This window comes from Sorghum bicolor, chromosome 2 (assembly GCF_000003195.3).
Source record: "Sorghum bicolor cultivar BTx623 chromosome 2, Sorghum_bicolor_NCBIv3, whole genome shotgun sequence".
NCBI classification, from domain to species: domain Eukaryota; kingdom Viridiplantae; phylum Streptophyta; class Magnoliopsida; order Poales; family Poaceae; genus Sorghum; species Sorghum bicolor.
In genome coordinates, this window is record NC_012871.2 from 5,001,386 (window position 1) to 5,018,101 (window position 16,716).

General features: G+C 40.3%; 3 protein-coding genes across 13 annotated transcripts; 1 reads left to right on the forward strand and 2 right to left on the reverse strand.

Annotated features, from left to right (window-relative positions):
• LOC8060737 (protein FAR1-RELATED SEQUENCE 8) lies at positions 1,972 to 5,486 on the forward strand. The gene is made up of 7 exons (XM_002459379.2): positions 1,972 to 2,039; positions 2,135 to 2,314; positions 2,522 to 2,777; positions 2,889 to 3,555; positions 3,658 to 4,115; positions 4,203 to 4,490; positions 4,591 to 5,486. The coding sequence occupies exons 1-7, from the start codon at positions 1,987 to 1,989 to the stop codon at positions 4,942 to 4,944; spliced, it is 2,256 nt and encodes a 751-aa protein (XP_002459424.2). The 5' UTR covers positions 1,972 to 1,986; the 3' UTR covers positions 4,945 to 5,486.
• Positions 7,558 to 9,718, reverse strand: LOC8081195 (phosphopantetheine adenylyltransferase 1). Its single transcript, XM_002461495.2, has 6 exons — positions 9,406 to 9,718; positions 9,252 to 9,323; positions 9,081 to 9,140; positions 8,478 to 8,572; positions 8,152 to 8,221; positions 7,558 to 8,053 (listed from the first exon to the last, which is right to left on the reverse strand). The coding sequence occupies exons 1-6, from the start codon at positions 9,652 to 9,654 to the stop codon at positions 7,925 to 7,927; spliced, it is 675 nt and encodes a 224-aa protein (XP_002461540.2). The 5' UTR covers positions 9,655 to 9,718; the 3' UTR covers positions 7,558 to 7,924.
• On the reverse strand, positions 11,140 to 15,235 carry LOC110433003. Of its 11 annotated transcripts, XM_021454469.1 has the most exons (6): positions 15,049 to 15,233; positions 14,716 to 14,911; positions 14,031 to 14,205; positions 13,804 to 13,908; positions 12,851 to 13,223; positions 11,140 to 12,255 (listed from the first exon to the last, which is right to left on the reverse strand). In XM_021454469.1, the coding sequence occupies exons 5-6, from the start codon at positions 13,202 to 13,204 to the stop codon at positions 11,503 to 11,505; spliced, it is 1,107 nt and encodes a 368-aa protein (XP_021310144.1). In that variant the 5' UTR covers positions 13,205 to 13,223; positions 13,804 to 13,908; positions 14,031 to 14,205; positions 14,716 to 14,911; positions 15,049 to 15,233; the 3' UTR covers positions 11,140 to 11,502. The 11 variants fall into 11 exon arrangements, with proteins under 11 accessions (XP_021310144.1, XP_021310145.1, XP_021310153.1 ...); XM_021454470.1 differs by lacking the exon at positions 13,804 to 13,908; XM_021454478.1 differs by having other exon boundaries at positions 11,140 to 12,183; positions 12,851 to 14,205; positions 15,049 to 15,235.

The window sequence follows — 16,716 nt, forward strand, 5'->3', positions numbered from 1 at the left end:
GGACAAATAGAATATTTTGCTGCTGAGATCTGCAAATAAAATGAAGCGTTCTTAGAAGAACAAAGTCCATCTTTGGTCCCTCATCTCTCTGTCAAGAAAAAACGAAAATTGTTTCTGAATCTGCTTCTGGCTTATGTCGCAAAATAGTCTCCATATATGGAAGATGCTTGCAATTCTGACAATTCTGCAAGCATCTTCCATATATGGTTCTTTCTTACCTGGAACACTTATATTGCCTTTTCTACAATAAAATTTGGTTTGTTTTAATTTAAATATATATTTCAGTTATAATTTGCAAATTTGAATGTTAGTGTAGCGTTAGCACGGGCACTGTACTAGTAGGTGTTAGGCACGTACAATGGAAACGACAACGGTTGTTTTCGTCGAGCATGCATGAATGTCCAGATTTCGAAATTTGGGACAGTTAGTAAGGCCTTGTTTGGCACAGCTCCACTTCACCAGTGAAGCTGTTTTTTTGGGCTTCAGCTTCATGAACAACTTTATCGGTGGAGCTGGAGCCATTTTGGTAAACCGTTTGGCAAAACAACTCTTTCTTTAAAATGTGCTCTCACAGAATGCCATGTAGAATGAGATGAAGCCAGGAGAAGCCACTATTTTTTGCTCCTTCACACTCCAAAGCTCTGTGAGAGCACGTTTTAAGGGGCTTCATTGGTGGAGCTATTCTATTTTACCCCGTTTGGCACAAAACGTCTCCAAACGACTCCTGAAGCCGCTGGAGAAGCCGTGCCAAACGGGGCCTAAGTTGAACACTGCACGTTAACTCGATAGCAGTTAGAAAATTGATTCTCTAGTTTCATGACACCTGCGCAGATTCTTCGACACGTTTGTGCATTTTGGGGAGTTTTAAAGCACATTTGTTAATTATAATTTCAAGTGTGAAAACTTATGTAACCTAGCGGGAAAAGTCTACATTACCTCCCTTAACTTTCATAAAATTTCGTTTTTTCTCCCTAAACTCTAAAACTAGACAAAACACCTCTCTCAATTTTTAAAACTGTTCATCTTATCTCCCAGTTCCTGGTCCTATTATAAGCAGTTTTGAAGTCGATTTTATCTTTTTTATTTTTATTTATTTTGGTTGAATATTTGAAAAAAATCATAGTAATCATAAAAAAAATTCTAAAATGAAAAATCTAATTTTGTTGGACTTTACATGAGTAAATCTACACAGTGAATATATAATATCGTATGTTCTAGTATAATTATGTGACTTTAGATCTATACTTGGCTGCAATTTTTATGGTCCAATTGTGATGAAATTGTTATGATGGACTAATTATTGTATGATTGAACTTTAGTAAAAATTTTATACTCATTGGATCATGTATAGCTTAGTATAGATTTTATTTAGGTTTACACTTGTTAAATATAAATAAATCCATGTGCGCCGGCTCATGCACAGTATGCAGCCACATTGTTGTTATAGCTACAATACGAATAAATTTGTTTTTTTAGCCAAAAAAAAGAGCTACAATTAGTGGACTCATCTTTATTTTGATTATTTGATATATCCCAACTTGCCGTATGCTTCAAGCTTCTCTTGATCAGTTATCGTGTCCGCGTGCCAATTGAATGCTACAAGTGCTTATGTTTAGAGACGGGAGGAGAAATTCAGATTCTGTATTGTCGATCTACTCTAGTACAATAAAATTCGAACTATTTATGGTCAAGCAAAAAAAAAAAGTTGGTTTTGAATTTCAAAAAACGCAGATGATCGTACACGTGTAATTTCGACCGCGCCATCTCCTTCGCGAGTGGACTGAGTGGGCCGACTGGCCGACACGCACGCACGACACTAGTGGGCCTCAACTTGCGGGCGCGGTTACGGTGGGGAATGGCCCAGACCTTGCAGTTACGGTAGAACGTGGCACCGCCCACTACTTCAAACGGAACGGACATCCCACAACACTCGCGAGTCGCGGCAGGCAGCGCTGCTCGGAGCGGGAAACGGAGGTGGCGGCGGAGATGGCGGGTGGTCCGGGCGCGGGCGGCGGCGGCGGCCACGGCCACGGGGAGAGGTACGTGCGTGCGCGGCGTCCTGCTCTACCCTGGTTTCGTGAGACGGCGGCCGAATGATTGATCCTGTCCTGATTCGAAATGCATTTCGTGGCAGGGTCCAGCGTCGCAGCCGTGGCCGAGGCGTGGTTGCGGGCGGCACAGGGGCGCCGCCGCGGGGCGTTCGACTTCGGGGGAGCGGAAGCGCGGACGCGGAGGCGGCGCGGGAGGGAGGCTCCGCGGGCGGACGAGCCGTGGTCGGCGGCGACCAAGGCGGCGGCAGCGGCGGGGCGAGGAGGTCAGAACCCTGTGCTCTTCCTACCCGTTTGTGATTGTTAGGGATTGGGGGTCGGGTCGACAAATGTGGGACAAATGACGGCTATTGTCGATCCAGTTTGGTAGATGTATTCCGGTGTTGTGGCGATTCTATTGCTCGTTAGGGTTTATTGTCAGGGGTTTGCAATTTTGCTTAACTGAATGTCGCCTTGCATTTTGTCTCTGGTAGGTTTTGCCGGGGATCTGTTCCATCTGAAAGGGCGCCGAAGCGTGGCGGTGTTAGTGCTTATGAGCAATCGTTGAAAGAATATGTTGACAGGATGTCCATCGTTGTTATTCGTCCATCAGTTGGCATGTCCTTTGACTCCCGTGCTGAGGCATATGATTTTTACAACTTGCATTCCTGGGAGCTGGGTTTTGGAATAAGATGCAATATGACTGTGGATAAAAGTGTTGTTAGTCAAGACATAGTCTGCAGCTGCGAGGTGATGAGGGGATGTTTCGCTTTTGTGTTTGTAACTCTGCATTATAATTCAGTATTTCAATTCCAGGATATGCAATGTGGCTTAATTCTGAAAATTGGCCGTGTGTTTTAGGGCAAACCAGAGCTGTCCAACACTGCCTCTGCGCAGACTGATTGCAAGGCTATGATCCGGCTACACAGGTCTGATGACAGTTGTTGGTACATTCAGGAGTTTCGAGGTGATCACAATCATCCGCTCTCTGGGATATGCAGTGAAAATTTCTGCTGGCCTTCTCACAACCACCTCAAGCCCTACACTAAGAATCTAGTCCGCCGTCTTAGGGATGATAATGTAGAACTCAGTAAGAAGTGCCAAAGCATTTATGAATACTTTTGGGGCATGGAGTGTAAGGATATATCATTGGATCTATCAGACATTGACTCTGACAAGACAATCGAGTTGTTTGATGACTTTGGTTCGTTGAGGAGGGATGACCCAAGCTTCATGTTCTGTGTTGAGTTGGATGACATTGACAACCAGTTTAATACAGTGTTATGGACTAATGGACGTAGCAGAACACAATATGCACATTTCGGTGATACTGTAACATTTGATACGACGTATAGGACTAACCTGTATGGCTTACCTTTCATCTTGTTTGTTGGTGTTAATAACCACCATCAAAGTATCCTACTAGGAGGAGCGCTGATGCGACGCAAGACAGTGGAAAGTTTCAAATGGCTGTTCCGTGAGTTTGTTATATTGATGGGTGGTAAAGCTCCAAGTACTATTCTCACAGGTACATGTTTTATTTCCAAACTTGATTATGCTTTCAGTTCATGGTTTAATGCTATCACAATTTTCCAACTGATATCAAATATATGGATTCTGCTAAATGTAGACCGGTGCCATGAAATGGAGGTGGCAATCCAGGAGGAGTTACCAGAAACAATTCACAGATGGTGCAAGATGCATGTGCTGAACAATGAACATGAATTCCTTGGGCCAATTTGTTTGAAGATGAGTGGATTTAAGGATGACTTCCAGAAGATTATTGATGGCATGTTGACTGTGAGAGAGTTTGAGTGTGCTTGGCAACATCTTCTTGATAAGTACAACTTGCATGACAATGCATTCCTTTCACAGATTTATGATTCTAGACACAAATGGGCCAACCCCTACTTGAAAGAAAAGTTCTGTACCAAGCAGACTAGTACCCAAAGAAATGAGAGTGCAGAAAACATGTTTAAGGGTTATGTACCACTGAATAGATCTATCAATATGTTTGTGCGACACTATAACAAGCTCCAATCTGATCTCAACTCAAAGGAAAGCTCCGAGGAGAATAGGAGCAGGAAGGTAATAGGTCTTGAAACACATCTTGCTGTCTGTCATACTTTTATAATTGGTAAGTCACACCCTGATTTGAATTTCTCTGTCCTGCAGAGACCCAGATTTATAAGCAAAGGACTTCCAATTATGGAGCATGCTGCAAAGATCTATACAAGGGCTATGTTTGAAATGTTTGAAGGAATGATTTCCCAGTCTGGTTCTTATGTGGTGCATGAGAAGGAGAAAGGGAAGGCATATTTGGCAAGGAACATTAGGAGCGACCAGCAGGAGAGCTGGTCTCAAGTGGAATTTGAGGTTATCATTAGAGCTGAAGATGGTGCAGTTGTTTGTGAGTGCGGATTTTGGGAGCACATGGGGATGCCTTGCTGCCATGCTGTGAAGGTACAGTTTCTGCTGTGTTTCAGACTGTTATGAAATTCTTTCTTGAATGCAATGGTTCCAAGTTTCAGATGTAAGAGAAGTGACATTTATGTTGATGCAGGTGATGATACACATGGGAATGCAGGAGATACCAGCTGGGAATATTGTGAAGCGCTGGACGATGGATGCTAGGGATACTGTGCCTGTTCATCTGATTGGGAATGATAGGGCTGCAGAAAATTCAAAGTCGTATAGAACGTCGGAGTTGTTCATTGCTGGGATCAAGTTTGTAAAGTCTGGTTCGAGGAGTGATCAGGCTTTTGAAGGAGCGATGGCGGTTTTGGATCAAATAAAGCAGGAACTTTCGGAACTCGGTGAAGACGAGGACGTTTCTGAGTTGTCTGAGCAGTCCAGCATTTCTGCTGCAACTACTGATGATGCTACCTCGACACTCAGCGGCTCAGAAACAGATTGAAACACAGGTGATCATGCGCCCAAGAATGTGGAGCGTCAGACAAAAGGGAGTGTGCACTGGCAATTCGCAAGGCGCCAACTTGGGCATTTGGGCTAAAGTGAGTTTGGTTTTGTATATATCGAAACAAGGTAGCAACTTAAAGTGAGTGTGCACTGGCAATTCGCAAGGCGGCAACTGCTCATCGACTACTTGCAGGAAGTGTTGTTAGTGGTTGTTCTCAAACTGTGTGTGGTCTAAAGCATGAGTGGTGTGCTTGTTTGTTAGTGTTACATTCTGCACTGGAAATTGCAGCTTGGGTTCTTGGCTGTTAGTTAGATAACTTATCTTTTGCTCAGTATGAAGTCGTGGTCTGGTCATTAGGAAGGTTTCTTTTGCTCAAGTCTTTAAATTTGGAAAGTCGTGGTATGGTCAGTAGGAACTCTTCTTTTGCTCAAGTCTTGTGCGCTTTCAGTGACGCTGAAATGTGACAGTTCCAATCAGCATGCCATGCCATGCTATCTTGTCATGCTTTCGTTTGGATAAGGTGCCGTCCACTTCCGATATGCACATTTCGCCATTTGGTACTGCAGACATGTGGTTTATGTAGGCTGCTGCCGTTATTTTTGTCGGATATCTATATGTCGTATTCCTCATAGGGCTCGTTCCCTGGAATGATTCATAGCCGGATTGCTTGGCTAATTTATATAGCCTTTGATCAGCTAGAATGATTCTGGGTGCATTCGGGGCTAACTGATCACTTGTCGGGTTTGAGTCAGAGTCTTGGGTCCTCATCACTTGTCGCCTTGTCGGGATTGAACTGTGTCCCAAGAATTCTGTAAAGATTATAATGCTCCAACCGGAGCCTACATAACACAATTACACAAATCCTAGAAGGTTAGTGCCACAATCTGGATATTTCAACCACCACTTAGCGATCCTGAGGACTGCGTATGCATCTTGGCCTTGCTCGTTTACAGAGGCAAGCAACCTGAGCTCTGAACTACAGAAGAGCAACAGGTACCTTGCAATGGGGAATCACCGAATGCTCTCTTGTCGCCTGTCAGTAGCCGTCGGACACCGCTTGGGTCGTCCGATCATCTGGAGCCTGCCTGACGTCGAACCCTGCTCCTGCTCCGTGGAACCACTTTCTGTATTCTTCCTTCTCGGGGAACAGCATCCACATAACACAACAGCGAAGAATTGGGACGATCAAGGGCTGGGTCAAAAAAAAAAAAAAAAAAAAACTGGGCCAATCAAACCGGCAACACCACAATAATCTCTGCTGGATAATAACATCATATTAGTAGTAGTGTTTCCAAATTGTAAATGGGTATCAGATTCAACTTAGGGATAGAAAAAAAAATACGTATCTATTGCTGTTAGATATTCTACTTTATTTTGGATAGGAATGCATTAAGTTTTCCTCAGGACAAATATTAATGACAGTAAAATGTAAAAAAATGTGTCATGATTTCAGCAGCAGGTCTGACAGAAAATAGACAATCATCGCCTAATTGGAGAATGAAATAAAGACGAAGTTCTCTCATAGTCAAAGAAGTGTTGACAGCCATTTCTCGATCTCTGTATGCAAACTCGGACCAAATAGACCAGTTTTAGTCTGCAACTAAAATTTGACATAACTCCTGCAGAAATCTTTGAGGTTTCTTGATACATCTGCAAGGAAGTATATAGAAGTTACATATCAGTGCACTTGTGAGGTGAGAAAGGTGGCCAACTCCTGGCCTTGATCACTATAGCTCTCAATGACCCAATCCTGGTACAATTTCGAGCCACAGAAACTTGAGACTTAGCAGCAGTCATGTTAACAAGCATCTCTCCGTATTATGTGATGTGTGTATGGGGAATTAGCCACTTGTTATCTTACATTGATTTTGCTGGTCCCATCCAAATACCACATCTAGGTCATTGGAAACACTACTCTTTCTTTCTCGTAAGTCGTAAAGTCATACTCTTTCTTTCTTTCTTTCTTTCTCTCTCTCTTGCTTTCTTGCTTTCTTGCTTGCTTTCTTGCTTTCTTGCTTGCTTTCTTGCTTTCTTGCTTTCTTTTCTTTCTTTCTTTCTTTCTTTCTTTCTTTCTGTCTCTCTTTCTGTCTCTCTTGCTTTCTTGCTTCCTTTCTTGCTTTCTTTCTTGCTTCCTTGCTTTCTTGCTTTCTTGCTTCCTTTCTTGCTTTCTCTCTTGCTTCCTTCCTTCCTTCCTTCCTTCCTTCCTTCCTTTCTCTCTTCCTTCCTCTCTTCCCTTCCTTCCTTCCTTCCTCTCTTCCTCCCTTCCTTCCTTTCCTTCTTTCTTTCTTTCCTTCTTTCTTTCCTTCCTTTCCTTCTTCCTTTCCTTCCTTTCCTTCTTTCCTTCTTTCCTTCTTTCTTTCCTTCTTTCTTTCCTTCCAAACTGCTTATCTCCACAGAGGATAACTTTCTAGATTTAGTAAGAGATTAATACACTAGGCTAAATTTACCAATTATTCAAAACAATAGGGTTTGCAGGGCATGGTTTGAGTTTTCATAATCTTAATCACCTAACAAAAAAAAATCTGTACCCCTATAGTTTATGTTCAGTTTCCTGATTCTACATTCATGGAGAACCCAAAGTTTCTGATCAACCAATGTCGCATATACAAATGTGCCAAGAGGACCAAGATTATAATTGCACGAACTCTTGTGAATGAGAACCATGTTCATTTGTAGCTTTGCCACTATTGTAGACATTTATACTAACCCAAGGATATTTCCTTTTTACATTCAGAAGGCATTGCCAATACAAAATCTGTAAATTTGGTTAGTAGGGGAGTCTATGCTGCCAGGTTGATTTTATATATAAGGTTAGAATGATACTGTTACAGGGCCATGGGCCAGTGTTCAAAGATTATTCCTCCAGACAGGCACAAACCATCAGCTCTGATCACATTTTTGTTCACACTGAGCTTGTAGCAGATCACCCCCGTAATTGTGTATTCAGGTAACCAGATTCAAGTATTCATATTCCTTCCTAAGAAACTTCAAGGCTAGCAGTTTTTGTTTCACTTTGTTGAGCTTGCTCTGCCTCAAGTTTCCTTAAAGCAGAAGAACTCAATTTTCCCCCCTCTACACCACCAGAAAGGAGATCAACAACCTCAACCTGAAATTTAGGTCATCCACATTTGAATCAGTTGCATAGCACATCGAGTAGTAGAATAAAATCAATTAAAGGAATTATAGAAGCAAGCACAAATGAACCTTCAACAGTGGGAACCCTTTCTCTTCTCTTTTTCTATTTACAGCAAGTCCACCATTTAATGTCTCCTTACTGAATACAAGCAGCATTGCTATATCAAATGATGTACAGTAGAAAGAGAAGTTCAAATATGAACATGAACTGTTTACACATTAGGAGACCACATATTTCAAAGTCCAATATTCTGAGAATCTTCAGATACCATTAGTACAGTTCTGAAGTTGGTAGAGTAATGATTTTTTACCTTTTGGTAAGGCCATAAGCACGAAGAACAAATGGAATAGTTATGGACAGCTAAATGCATGAAAAATGGTGCTATTGTTGATACCTGACAATAATGGCATCCAACTTTTCATCAGTGATGGATGGGCCATAAGGATCCTCAATAGGTTCCACTTGTACTATCAGTTCTGGCTTTATAGACTGCATATAACAACAAACCAATCACGGATTATTGTCAAACATCAAATGCTAGACAAAACACAGATACACAGGACACAGGCGTATTCTTCTTTTGTAGTTCCTTCCCCGTATTACCCAATGCAGAACCATGCAAGAACATAAAGAATTGGAGAAATGGAACTGATAACCCCTACACATTCAAAGCCACGTATCTCCAAAATTGAGAACATAGGGCTAATTTCCATTCCAGAAACTCCATCCAAAGTAAACCATGCTTAACAACTTTTCTTAGACAGATAAATAGGAACAAATCTCTAGCCACATAACAGTTTTTTTTTTTCGCGAACAATATAATCTACTTCTATTTCATCCACAAAACCGACGAATTTCCGAATCAAACAACTTGAAGCTTATGCACCTTCTCCTCTGCATATATATAGACACCTATCCCCAAATCCTTATAATTCCTTAGCAGCAGAAATCACATAGCACAAGAAAACAGGGTAGGTAACCATAACCACACCACAACCTTAATGTAATCCTCCACACCCTTGATGCGCTTGTCAACGGGCTCAATCAGCTCCGCATACTGCACCAACAGAATCCAGAAACCGACCATGAATCACCACAATTTCCAATAATCGGCAACGTAATCTTGAGAGGAAAAAGCTCAATCTTTGGGCAAAGGCGAGATGCCTGCCTCCTTCTTGGCGAGCATAGGCCCCGTGCAGACGCCGACCACGATCCGGTCCCTCGCCAAATCCGCGGAGGCCTGCCGAAACCCCGAAGAAAGCAAGATTCAATCGCAACTGTCAGGAGGAGGAACAAAAATCTATATATGCCTGTGGCAGCACCTTGAGAAGGCGGCGGTGGCCGTCATGGAGGCGGTCGAAGGTGCCGCCGAGGACCACCGAACCATACGCCGGCGTTCCCGCCTGCTCCTCCTCGTGAGCTCGCGGCGGCGCTCCAGCCGGTGTGTCGCCGGCATCGACCATTTTACGCCGTTGTCCCTTTCTTTGTTCTCTCTCTGCGGGCGAAGAAGGCTGTGCGGGTACGGCTTCTTGTTTTGCTCGGAGATGCAGAGGGCCCAGATTTACTGGCATCCCATCGATGACAGGGGCACTGACATCAGCATAATGATGACTACTCACAGAGCAGAGAGCATTCACGCCCGATCGCCATTGACACCGGCTGACTCGCTGACTGACTAGTGGCCGCGCGTCCCACCACAGGCAGCCAAAACTGCTTCCTCCGTCCCCACTATATAAAGAAAATAAATATATTATTTTTTATAATTATCTCATATAATTATTATTTATGTCATAAATATTAATATTTTCACCTATATGTTTGGTCAAATTTTAGACACTCTAACTAAAAGCATACCTAGAATTATATTTTAAAGGAATAATGTACGGTACGGTGGGCTGAATTTCGAAGGCTGAATTATATTGGCTGAACTGCTGAAGAGTCGCGATAAACAGCGGTTTCCGTTTCCAACTGATTATAGCTTTCTTAAAAGCGTTCGACAGTAAAACAGTAACTATTGTATATATCAATATGGAGCACAAAGGTACTGTAATGCAGCCTCCTCAAAAGTTTCCGAACAAAAGTCAAATATGGATAAGAATTTCCAGCATCTCTGAAGTTTCCAGCGACTACTATTTCTTCTTAATTGAAAAGTAAAGCTTCTGCCATTTATTTCAAAAAAACAAAAAAAGTGTCTGAACACACCAGAATCGAACAAGTGGCTTGCTGCAGAAATGGAGTTCCAAGTAACAAGCACCAATTTTATCTGACAAACATAATTACAGTTTGATTAAAAGAAAAATTTACATAACTTTTCAGTTAAACTGAAAAGTATGGTCCCTTGGGAGCATATAATAATAATAATATAAACAGAATTTCAACTTCAAGAGGGCACAGCACATGTTGAGTCCCTAAGTAATTTAATGACGTACTCAATCTTATCCCGTTACAATGATCAATGAATTAGGCCTTGTTTAGTTCACCCTGAAAACCAAGAAGTTTTCAAGATTTCCTGTCACATCAAATCTTGTGGCACATGCATGAAACATTAAATATAGACGAAAACAAAAAAATAATTACACAGTTTAGCTGTAAATCATGAGACGAATCTTTTGATCCTAGTTAGTCCATGATTGGATAATATTTGTCACAAACAAACGAAAGTGCTACAGTACCGAAAATTTTACACTTTTCGGAACTAAACAAGGCCTTACTACGAGTCTACGACAGTGACAATAGGGGCCACCTCTTGGTAGAATCTACAAAATGCAGACATCCAGTATGATGGCAACATCTACAGAAAGGGACCCAGAGCATCTGGTTTTCAGACTTCAGTGCATTGTCTCTTTCAGGGATCTCTTTCTCATAGAGTGGTGTTTATCCACTGCTCAGAAACCTGTGTTTTCACAGCATATGAGATTGAAACATCAGCAGCATCAATGCAAAACTAGTAAATTACTGTAAATAATTCACAGTTTACATTCATATTCAAGAAAAAAAATCAGCTTGGCTCTGACTTCTGAACCAAATAAAAACCTGACAAGATTGCCCTTGGGATATATCTGAAGCAGGAACTATAGATGGTGAATCATTTATAGTCACCAATGTACAGAATGATACCAAAGAAAAGATAAAATGAGTGAAATCATACAATTGATACTTCAGCTTCCTTTGAAGAAACTGATATTTCAAACTTGATTATCAACATGACTAATAAGTTTCGACGATAGCTTTACATTTAAAAGCCTCGTTTACTCCTAACAACAAAGTTTTGGTGGAGTACAACTATAGGTGAATTTCTCTGAACTCTTCTTTATATACAACACCATCAAGGTGGAAAACGGATGCTACAAGGCTGTGGAGATCTCTATGAGTTGGAGGTATTCCACAGTATAAAATAGCATATTAGTTTTTCAAAATTTTCAAATAGATAAGAGATGCCTCAACTGAAGCAAGTGCTCCTCATTTGAGATGTTGAGCGAGAGGCGCAGGTTTGTCAGTAGTGACTCTTGCTCCCATGTCAGGGGTCCTGCAGCATGGAAAGCTCTGACAGTGGATTGGTATGCTTGCAGCTCCAGCTCATGGACATTCAGAAATAAACCAGAGCCATAGGTGTTCTTAATCTCCTGCCCAGATTGACATGCAGACATAACATCATCAGGGAAACTATTGCCGATTCCAACTGATTGTTGGTTATCACTGGTACTGTACTCTGAATAATTTGCGCTGCAACTAGCCACTGAGCACTCATTCTCTTCTCTGACGCGCAAAGGTTTCTCAGACAAAGGAAGAAATTTGCAAACTGGTTTTATATCAGAAATGTTCTTGGTAAGATCATTGTATCTGCTACTTAAAGACCTATGAAAGTGATCTCCATCGATGGCATTCCTAGCAGACACCTTCAGAGGCAACTCATTCTTGGTTAACTGACGAAATTCATATGCAGCTACTTTCCGTTCCTTGCCTGTTCTTCTAACTAAATCATTAGGTGGAATCCTACTTGCTTCTAGTTTTCTCTTGACAGCTCTAGCACCAGTGGAAGCACAAATATTGGCTGCTTTCCTCTTAGCATAGTGATCAACCTCTTCATAGGCTTGATGGTCCTGTTCCATCACAAATTTTGAGTGATGAGAGGAGCAGTCAGCAAATCGGATTGGTTTATTCAGTTCAATGACCTGAAAAACGGAATGATACTGTTGAAATACTTTCTCAAAGAAAGGCAACAAAGAAATTACACTGGTAATGGGAGGATAGTACAGTCTATAGTAAAAAATGTTCAGTCTATAATAAGTTGAAGATAAGGGGATATTCAATCTTCAACTTTCAACAAGTGTTAATGCTTTCACAATAGACCAAATCAAACCATATAATGCAAAAAGCGGAAATATCTATCTGCACTTTGTCCATGATCTGCATCCAAATTCCTAACTTTTATTAAGCCCCGTTCGTTTCACCGGGAATCACTTCCCAGGAAGAATTCCAGCCGGAATCATTAGTCAATTTATATAAGTTTTCATTACTGGAAATGAAACATATCCATTTCATTCAAGAAAAAAAATTCATTTCATGAAGTACCTTTTCTGTCCAGGTGCGTTTTCTCATGTCGCAATAAAAAATTAGCAGCTTTTCACTTTTAGACAAAAATAATCCAGTGGTTTGAAGTTCAAACACATGTAATGGAACTATTTTCATTTGGACAATAATCAGAATATGAAACAAATATACTTCACAGATATTAACTAGAAATATAAATTCTAAACAGTATCTCACCCTGTCTCCTACAGTCAACTGCTTGCTATCATGTGGAATCCTCAAGCAAGATATGTGGAATTCTCTTGGTTGGATGCAACCTGCTAGCCTGATGACAAAACAGTCATTCTTCAGCACTTCTGTAATCTTCCCAAGTCTCCAAGAATTATGATCCAACACCTCGGTAACATCACCAAGAACCCATCTACTTCGTTTGACTTGAACTGGTCGACGAGTCTTGACATCTTCAGTCTGCATGTTCATGGCTGCAAACTTGGCTTGAGCGGTCAAATGTGGATGACCTGAGCCTGAATGGCAGTCTTCTGGCTCAACATCCTTGTAGAACAGCAGTCGTCTACTTTTTAGCTTCATCATATCCCACTAAAACCTGAGCCTGAAATGTATATGCACATAAAGGGTGGACCATAAATAAAAGTCAAAAGAAGCACTAGCACACAGAGAAGAATATGAAAACGGATAAGAATTTCTAGGTAAAACATACAAGTAGAATACAAAGTTCACCCTTATAATACATGATTTGACAGAAGAATGCCAAGGATATAAAGTCATCAGAGTAAATCAACAGTCTTATTTGTATGGTGTTATGCCTAATCAGATTAAAAGTAGGCTATCTGGACTACATATTGTACTAGGTGTTTGTTGACACCATAACAACAAGGCCAGTTATTGAGACACCAAGATAGCACTATGCATAAAAATTGGATGAGGAACACAGAAAAAAGCTGAAGGCAGAGTCCTATAATCTGGATGAGCAAATAAATGAAGGCAGAGTTCATAGTGTCCAACATTCAAGGTTGCCAACATGAGCCAAGAAATGTTTGGTAAACATGACTGAAAAAGATTATAGTGGCATTAGAAGCAAGATCTTGTCCCTCACTGTGAGATGCATTCTTAAAACTACTTGACTTACTATCAAAGATAGCCCAGGAGAAAAAGAAAATAAGGACTTGAACCTTCTTATATACCCCAGATATTAGAAGAGCACAAGCTATTCATCATATAAGCTCCACAAGCCCAGTCACAAAATTCAGAGTACGACCTTATATACAGGTTGAGCGCTGAGGGAGAATCAAATAGTCATGTAGGGAAAAAAATTAAAATCAATGAGCCTAAAAAATAGGTGAATCAACTAAGAATTTCTACGTAATATAAGGAAATCAGGTCCTACATGTGAAGCAACCTTTTTTTGGGGGTGGGGAGATTCAATCCCCTGCATGTTATTAGATGTGACACAAATTATCTAAACAGGATAACTAAAACCAAGCCTCCTGCTCTGACTTCAATCTAAGAGGCTGACGCAGGAGCAATTCCCCAGATGGGCAGATCCCAGAAACAGAAGATAATCCACTTGCAACCTGTTCGACAGTCCAGATGCCACAAAACATCAGCTAAAGCATGTCTTAAGTCCTAACCACAATCAAGATTCCTGATAGCAAAAGAAAAAGAACAGCACACAAGCTCAATCTGGAGTCGTGGATGCAAAAATTAAACATAGATCTAATCCTGTACCACACTGGAAAGGCAAAACAGGGACTCAAACGGAAGAAGAAATAAAGAGAGATAGGGGCAAGTTGCTTGTTCGAATCTTGATCCAAAAATGTGCACCAACTGACTAGAAGACTTGATTAAATCCTAATCTAACCAAACTACAACGTGGAAAGAAATTCCAATAAACTAACAACAAACTGATATGACCGTAAGCAAACCAAATACTGGGGCTTGCAGATCCGTGAGCACTAAATAAATCACCTCAAGAACTCAGTTTTTTACATAGATTTGGGGAAACAAAATCTGGAACGTCTAACTGAATTACTGAAAGGCAGACAAACAGCAGCAGCTCAAATTGAATTCAGAACAGAACTTACGGACATGCAAACTTTGAAGTCAAGGAATCCAAGAATCTGCTCTCAGCAGTTTCACCTGAAGCAAACCAACCCAAGTACCCAACCAACTCGCCTTGTCGATCTAGGAACTAAAAAGAAAAAGAAAGGAAAAAAAAAAGGAAAAAAAAAAGAGTTACTTCTGATGAACCGCGATTGGGCTGTTCTTCTTCCGACCAATCTGAGATGGATTACAAGGTCAGAATACGAGAACGGCAGCCAAGAAACAGAGGGAAAAGATTTATTTTTCCCAACTAAACTCCTAAAATAGAAATAAAATCGGATGAGAAGAAATTTAGAGCACCGAAGGAGACCAACCTTAGGGAAAGATTAATCCGGCGGCTAGCAAGCAATCGAGGCGCCTAATTCCGGGGCCAACCGTATGAGAAAACGGTGTGCTGGCTCGTTCTGTATATTGGCTGTTTCTTCCGGTTCTTGCTTTCCTGTTTCTTGCGTTTGTCATGGGGATTTCGTTTTTCAATTTAGTTTAGTTTAGCTCCATTTTTTTTTGTGAAGAAAATACATTTGATTGGTCACATGTTCTAATGTTCTTACTTGGAATGCATTTGGTAAGTTATTTTGTTTATTCTTTTATCTTTCATATTAGTTTTTTTTGTTATTTTATTACACGTTTATTATAATATTAGTGGCAGCCATAACTAATAAATAATATATTAATAAAGTTGATTTAACAAAACAAATCAGTCTATTCCACTTCTGGAGTCGTATTGAGATTTTCTCTTCCCCATCCCCCCACACCCACACATAAAGATGACAACATATACCCGAAATCCAAAACTCGATGGGTTTTTACCCTATTATGGCATGAGTTTGAGTCAATTTCTCTATCCACGGGTTTGTTAATGGGTAAAAAGCTAGACCCAATGAGTTTATGGGCATGGGTCTGGGAATGTAGTATCCAAACCCGTAAACCCATGGGTTTTATAAACGTAGTTTATATCTACCCACTTAATATATATATCACACATACTTTGTATAAATAAATTTTAGATAATAAGGTATGGAAACAATTTTGAGTTAGTATTAGAAAAGGTAGAGAAAAGAACAAAACACAAGTATCCATACATGATATATTTGCTTGAGGTGGTGTTGTCTACCTGGGTTTTAACAAGGAAAACGAGTCCACATGTGTTTGTTTTTAGTTATTACTCACAATATAATGTTTTTAGTCTCATATCGTCAACTAGAGGAGAGAGTGGTGGAATCTATACTATTTAGTGATATCTAGACACACAGTTAAAATCTATAATATTTTTCTCTTCTTAGATCAGAAAAAAAAATTGAACTACACGAGATATTTATATCTAATAAATATCTATGAAGTAAGTTTAAAATTTATTGATATCATGGGCGATCCGTAGGTACCCGTGACCGGTATGAGTTTAGGCACAAAACTAAACCCATGATAGGTCATGGGTTTTTAACGGGCAGATTTTATTTTCGTAGGCATAGATTTAAGATGGCAAAACCCAACGGATTTGTACCTGTTGCCATCTCTACCCACACACCACCACAAAGCACAAGGCACACACGCACACTCGATACGATAGTAAACCTAAGTTTAGGGTATTTCATTTCTTTGTGTTGTAGATAAAAATAAATTTGATTGGAGTTGCATCGGTAATATATTTATGATTTCTAACATAAATGCTCTTTGGACCGCGAAAACTTAACCTGAATCATATATAAATCTTACTTGAATCAATTTATTTTTTAAGAAAAAAATTCAAGTTTCAGGGAAAAAAAAATCTGGTTTCTAAAGAGGGTCTTATTTTTGTTTCTGCATAGAGAATAGAGAATGAGGTTTAGAGGATGTCACTTGTTGAATGCAATTTGATTTCAAGATCTTCTCTATTCAACGAGTAGGTAGGAAGCAAACCAATTAGTGTTCATTATGTGAGCTTTTGATATCTTTTTGAGAATATATATATATATATATATATATATATATATATATATATATAT

Coding starts and splice junctions, on each gene's coding strand:
- LOC8060737 (XM_002459379.2), top strand. CDS start 1,987: ATGGCGGGTGGTCCGGGCGCGGGCGGCGGCGGCGGCCACGGCCACGGG. Junction 2,040..2,134: donor GGCCACGGCCACGGGGAGAG/GTACGTGCGTGC, acceptor ATTTCGTGGCAG/GGTCCAGCGTCGCAGCCGTG. Junction 4,116..4,202: donor AGGAGAATAGGAGCAGGAAG/GTAATAGGTCTT, acceptor TCTGTCCTGCAG/AGACCCAGATTTATAAGCAA.
- LOC8081195 (XM_002461495.2), bottom strand. CDS start 9,654: ATGCCAGTAAATCTGGGCCCTCTGCATCTCCGAGCAAAACAAGAAGCC. Junction 9,324..9,405: donor GCCACCGCCGCCTTCTCAAG/GTGCTGCCACAG, acceptor GGGTTTCGGCAG/GCCTCCGCGGATTTGGCGAG. Junction 8,054..8,151: donor AAGGGTTCCCACTGTTGAAG/GTTCATTTGTGC, acceptor CCTAAATTTCAG/GTTGAGGTTGTTGATCTCCT.
- LOC110433003 (XM_021454477.1), bottom strand. CDS start 13,204: ATGATGAAGCTAAAAAGTAGACGACTGCTGTTCTACAAGGATGTTGAG. Junction 12,256..12,850: donor AGTTGACTGTAGGAGACAGG/GTGAGATACTGT, acceptor TCCGTTTTTCAG/GTCATTGAACTGAATAAACC.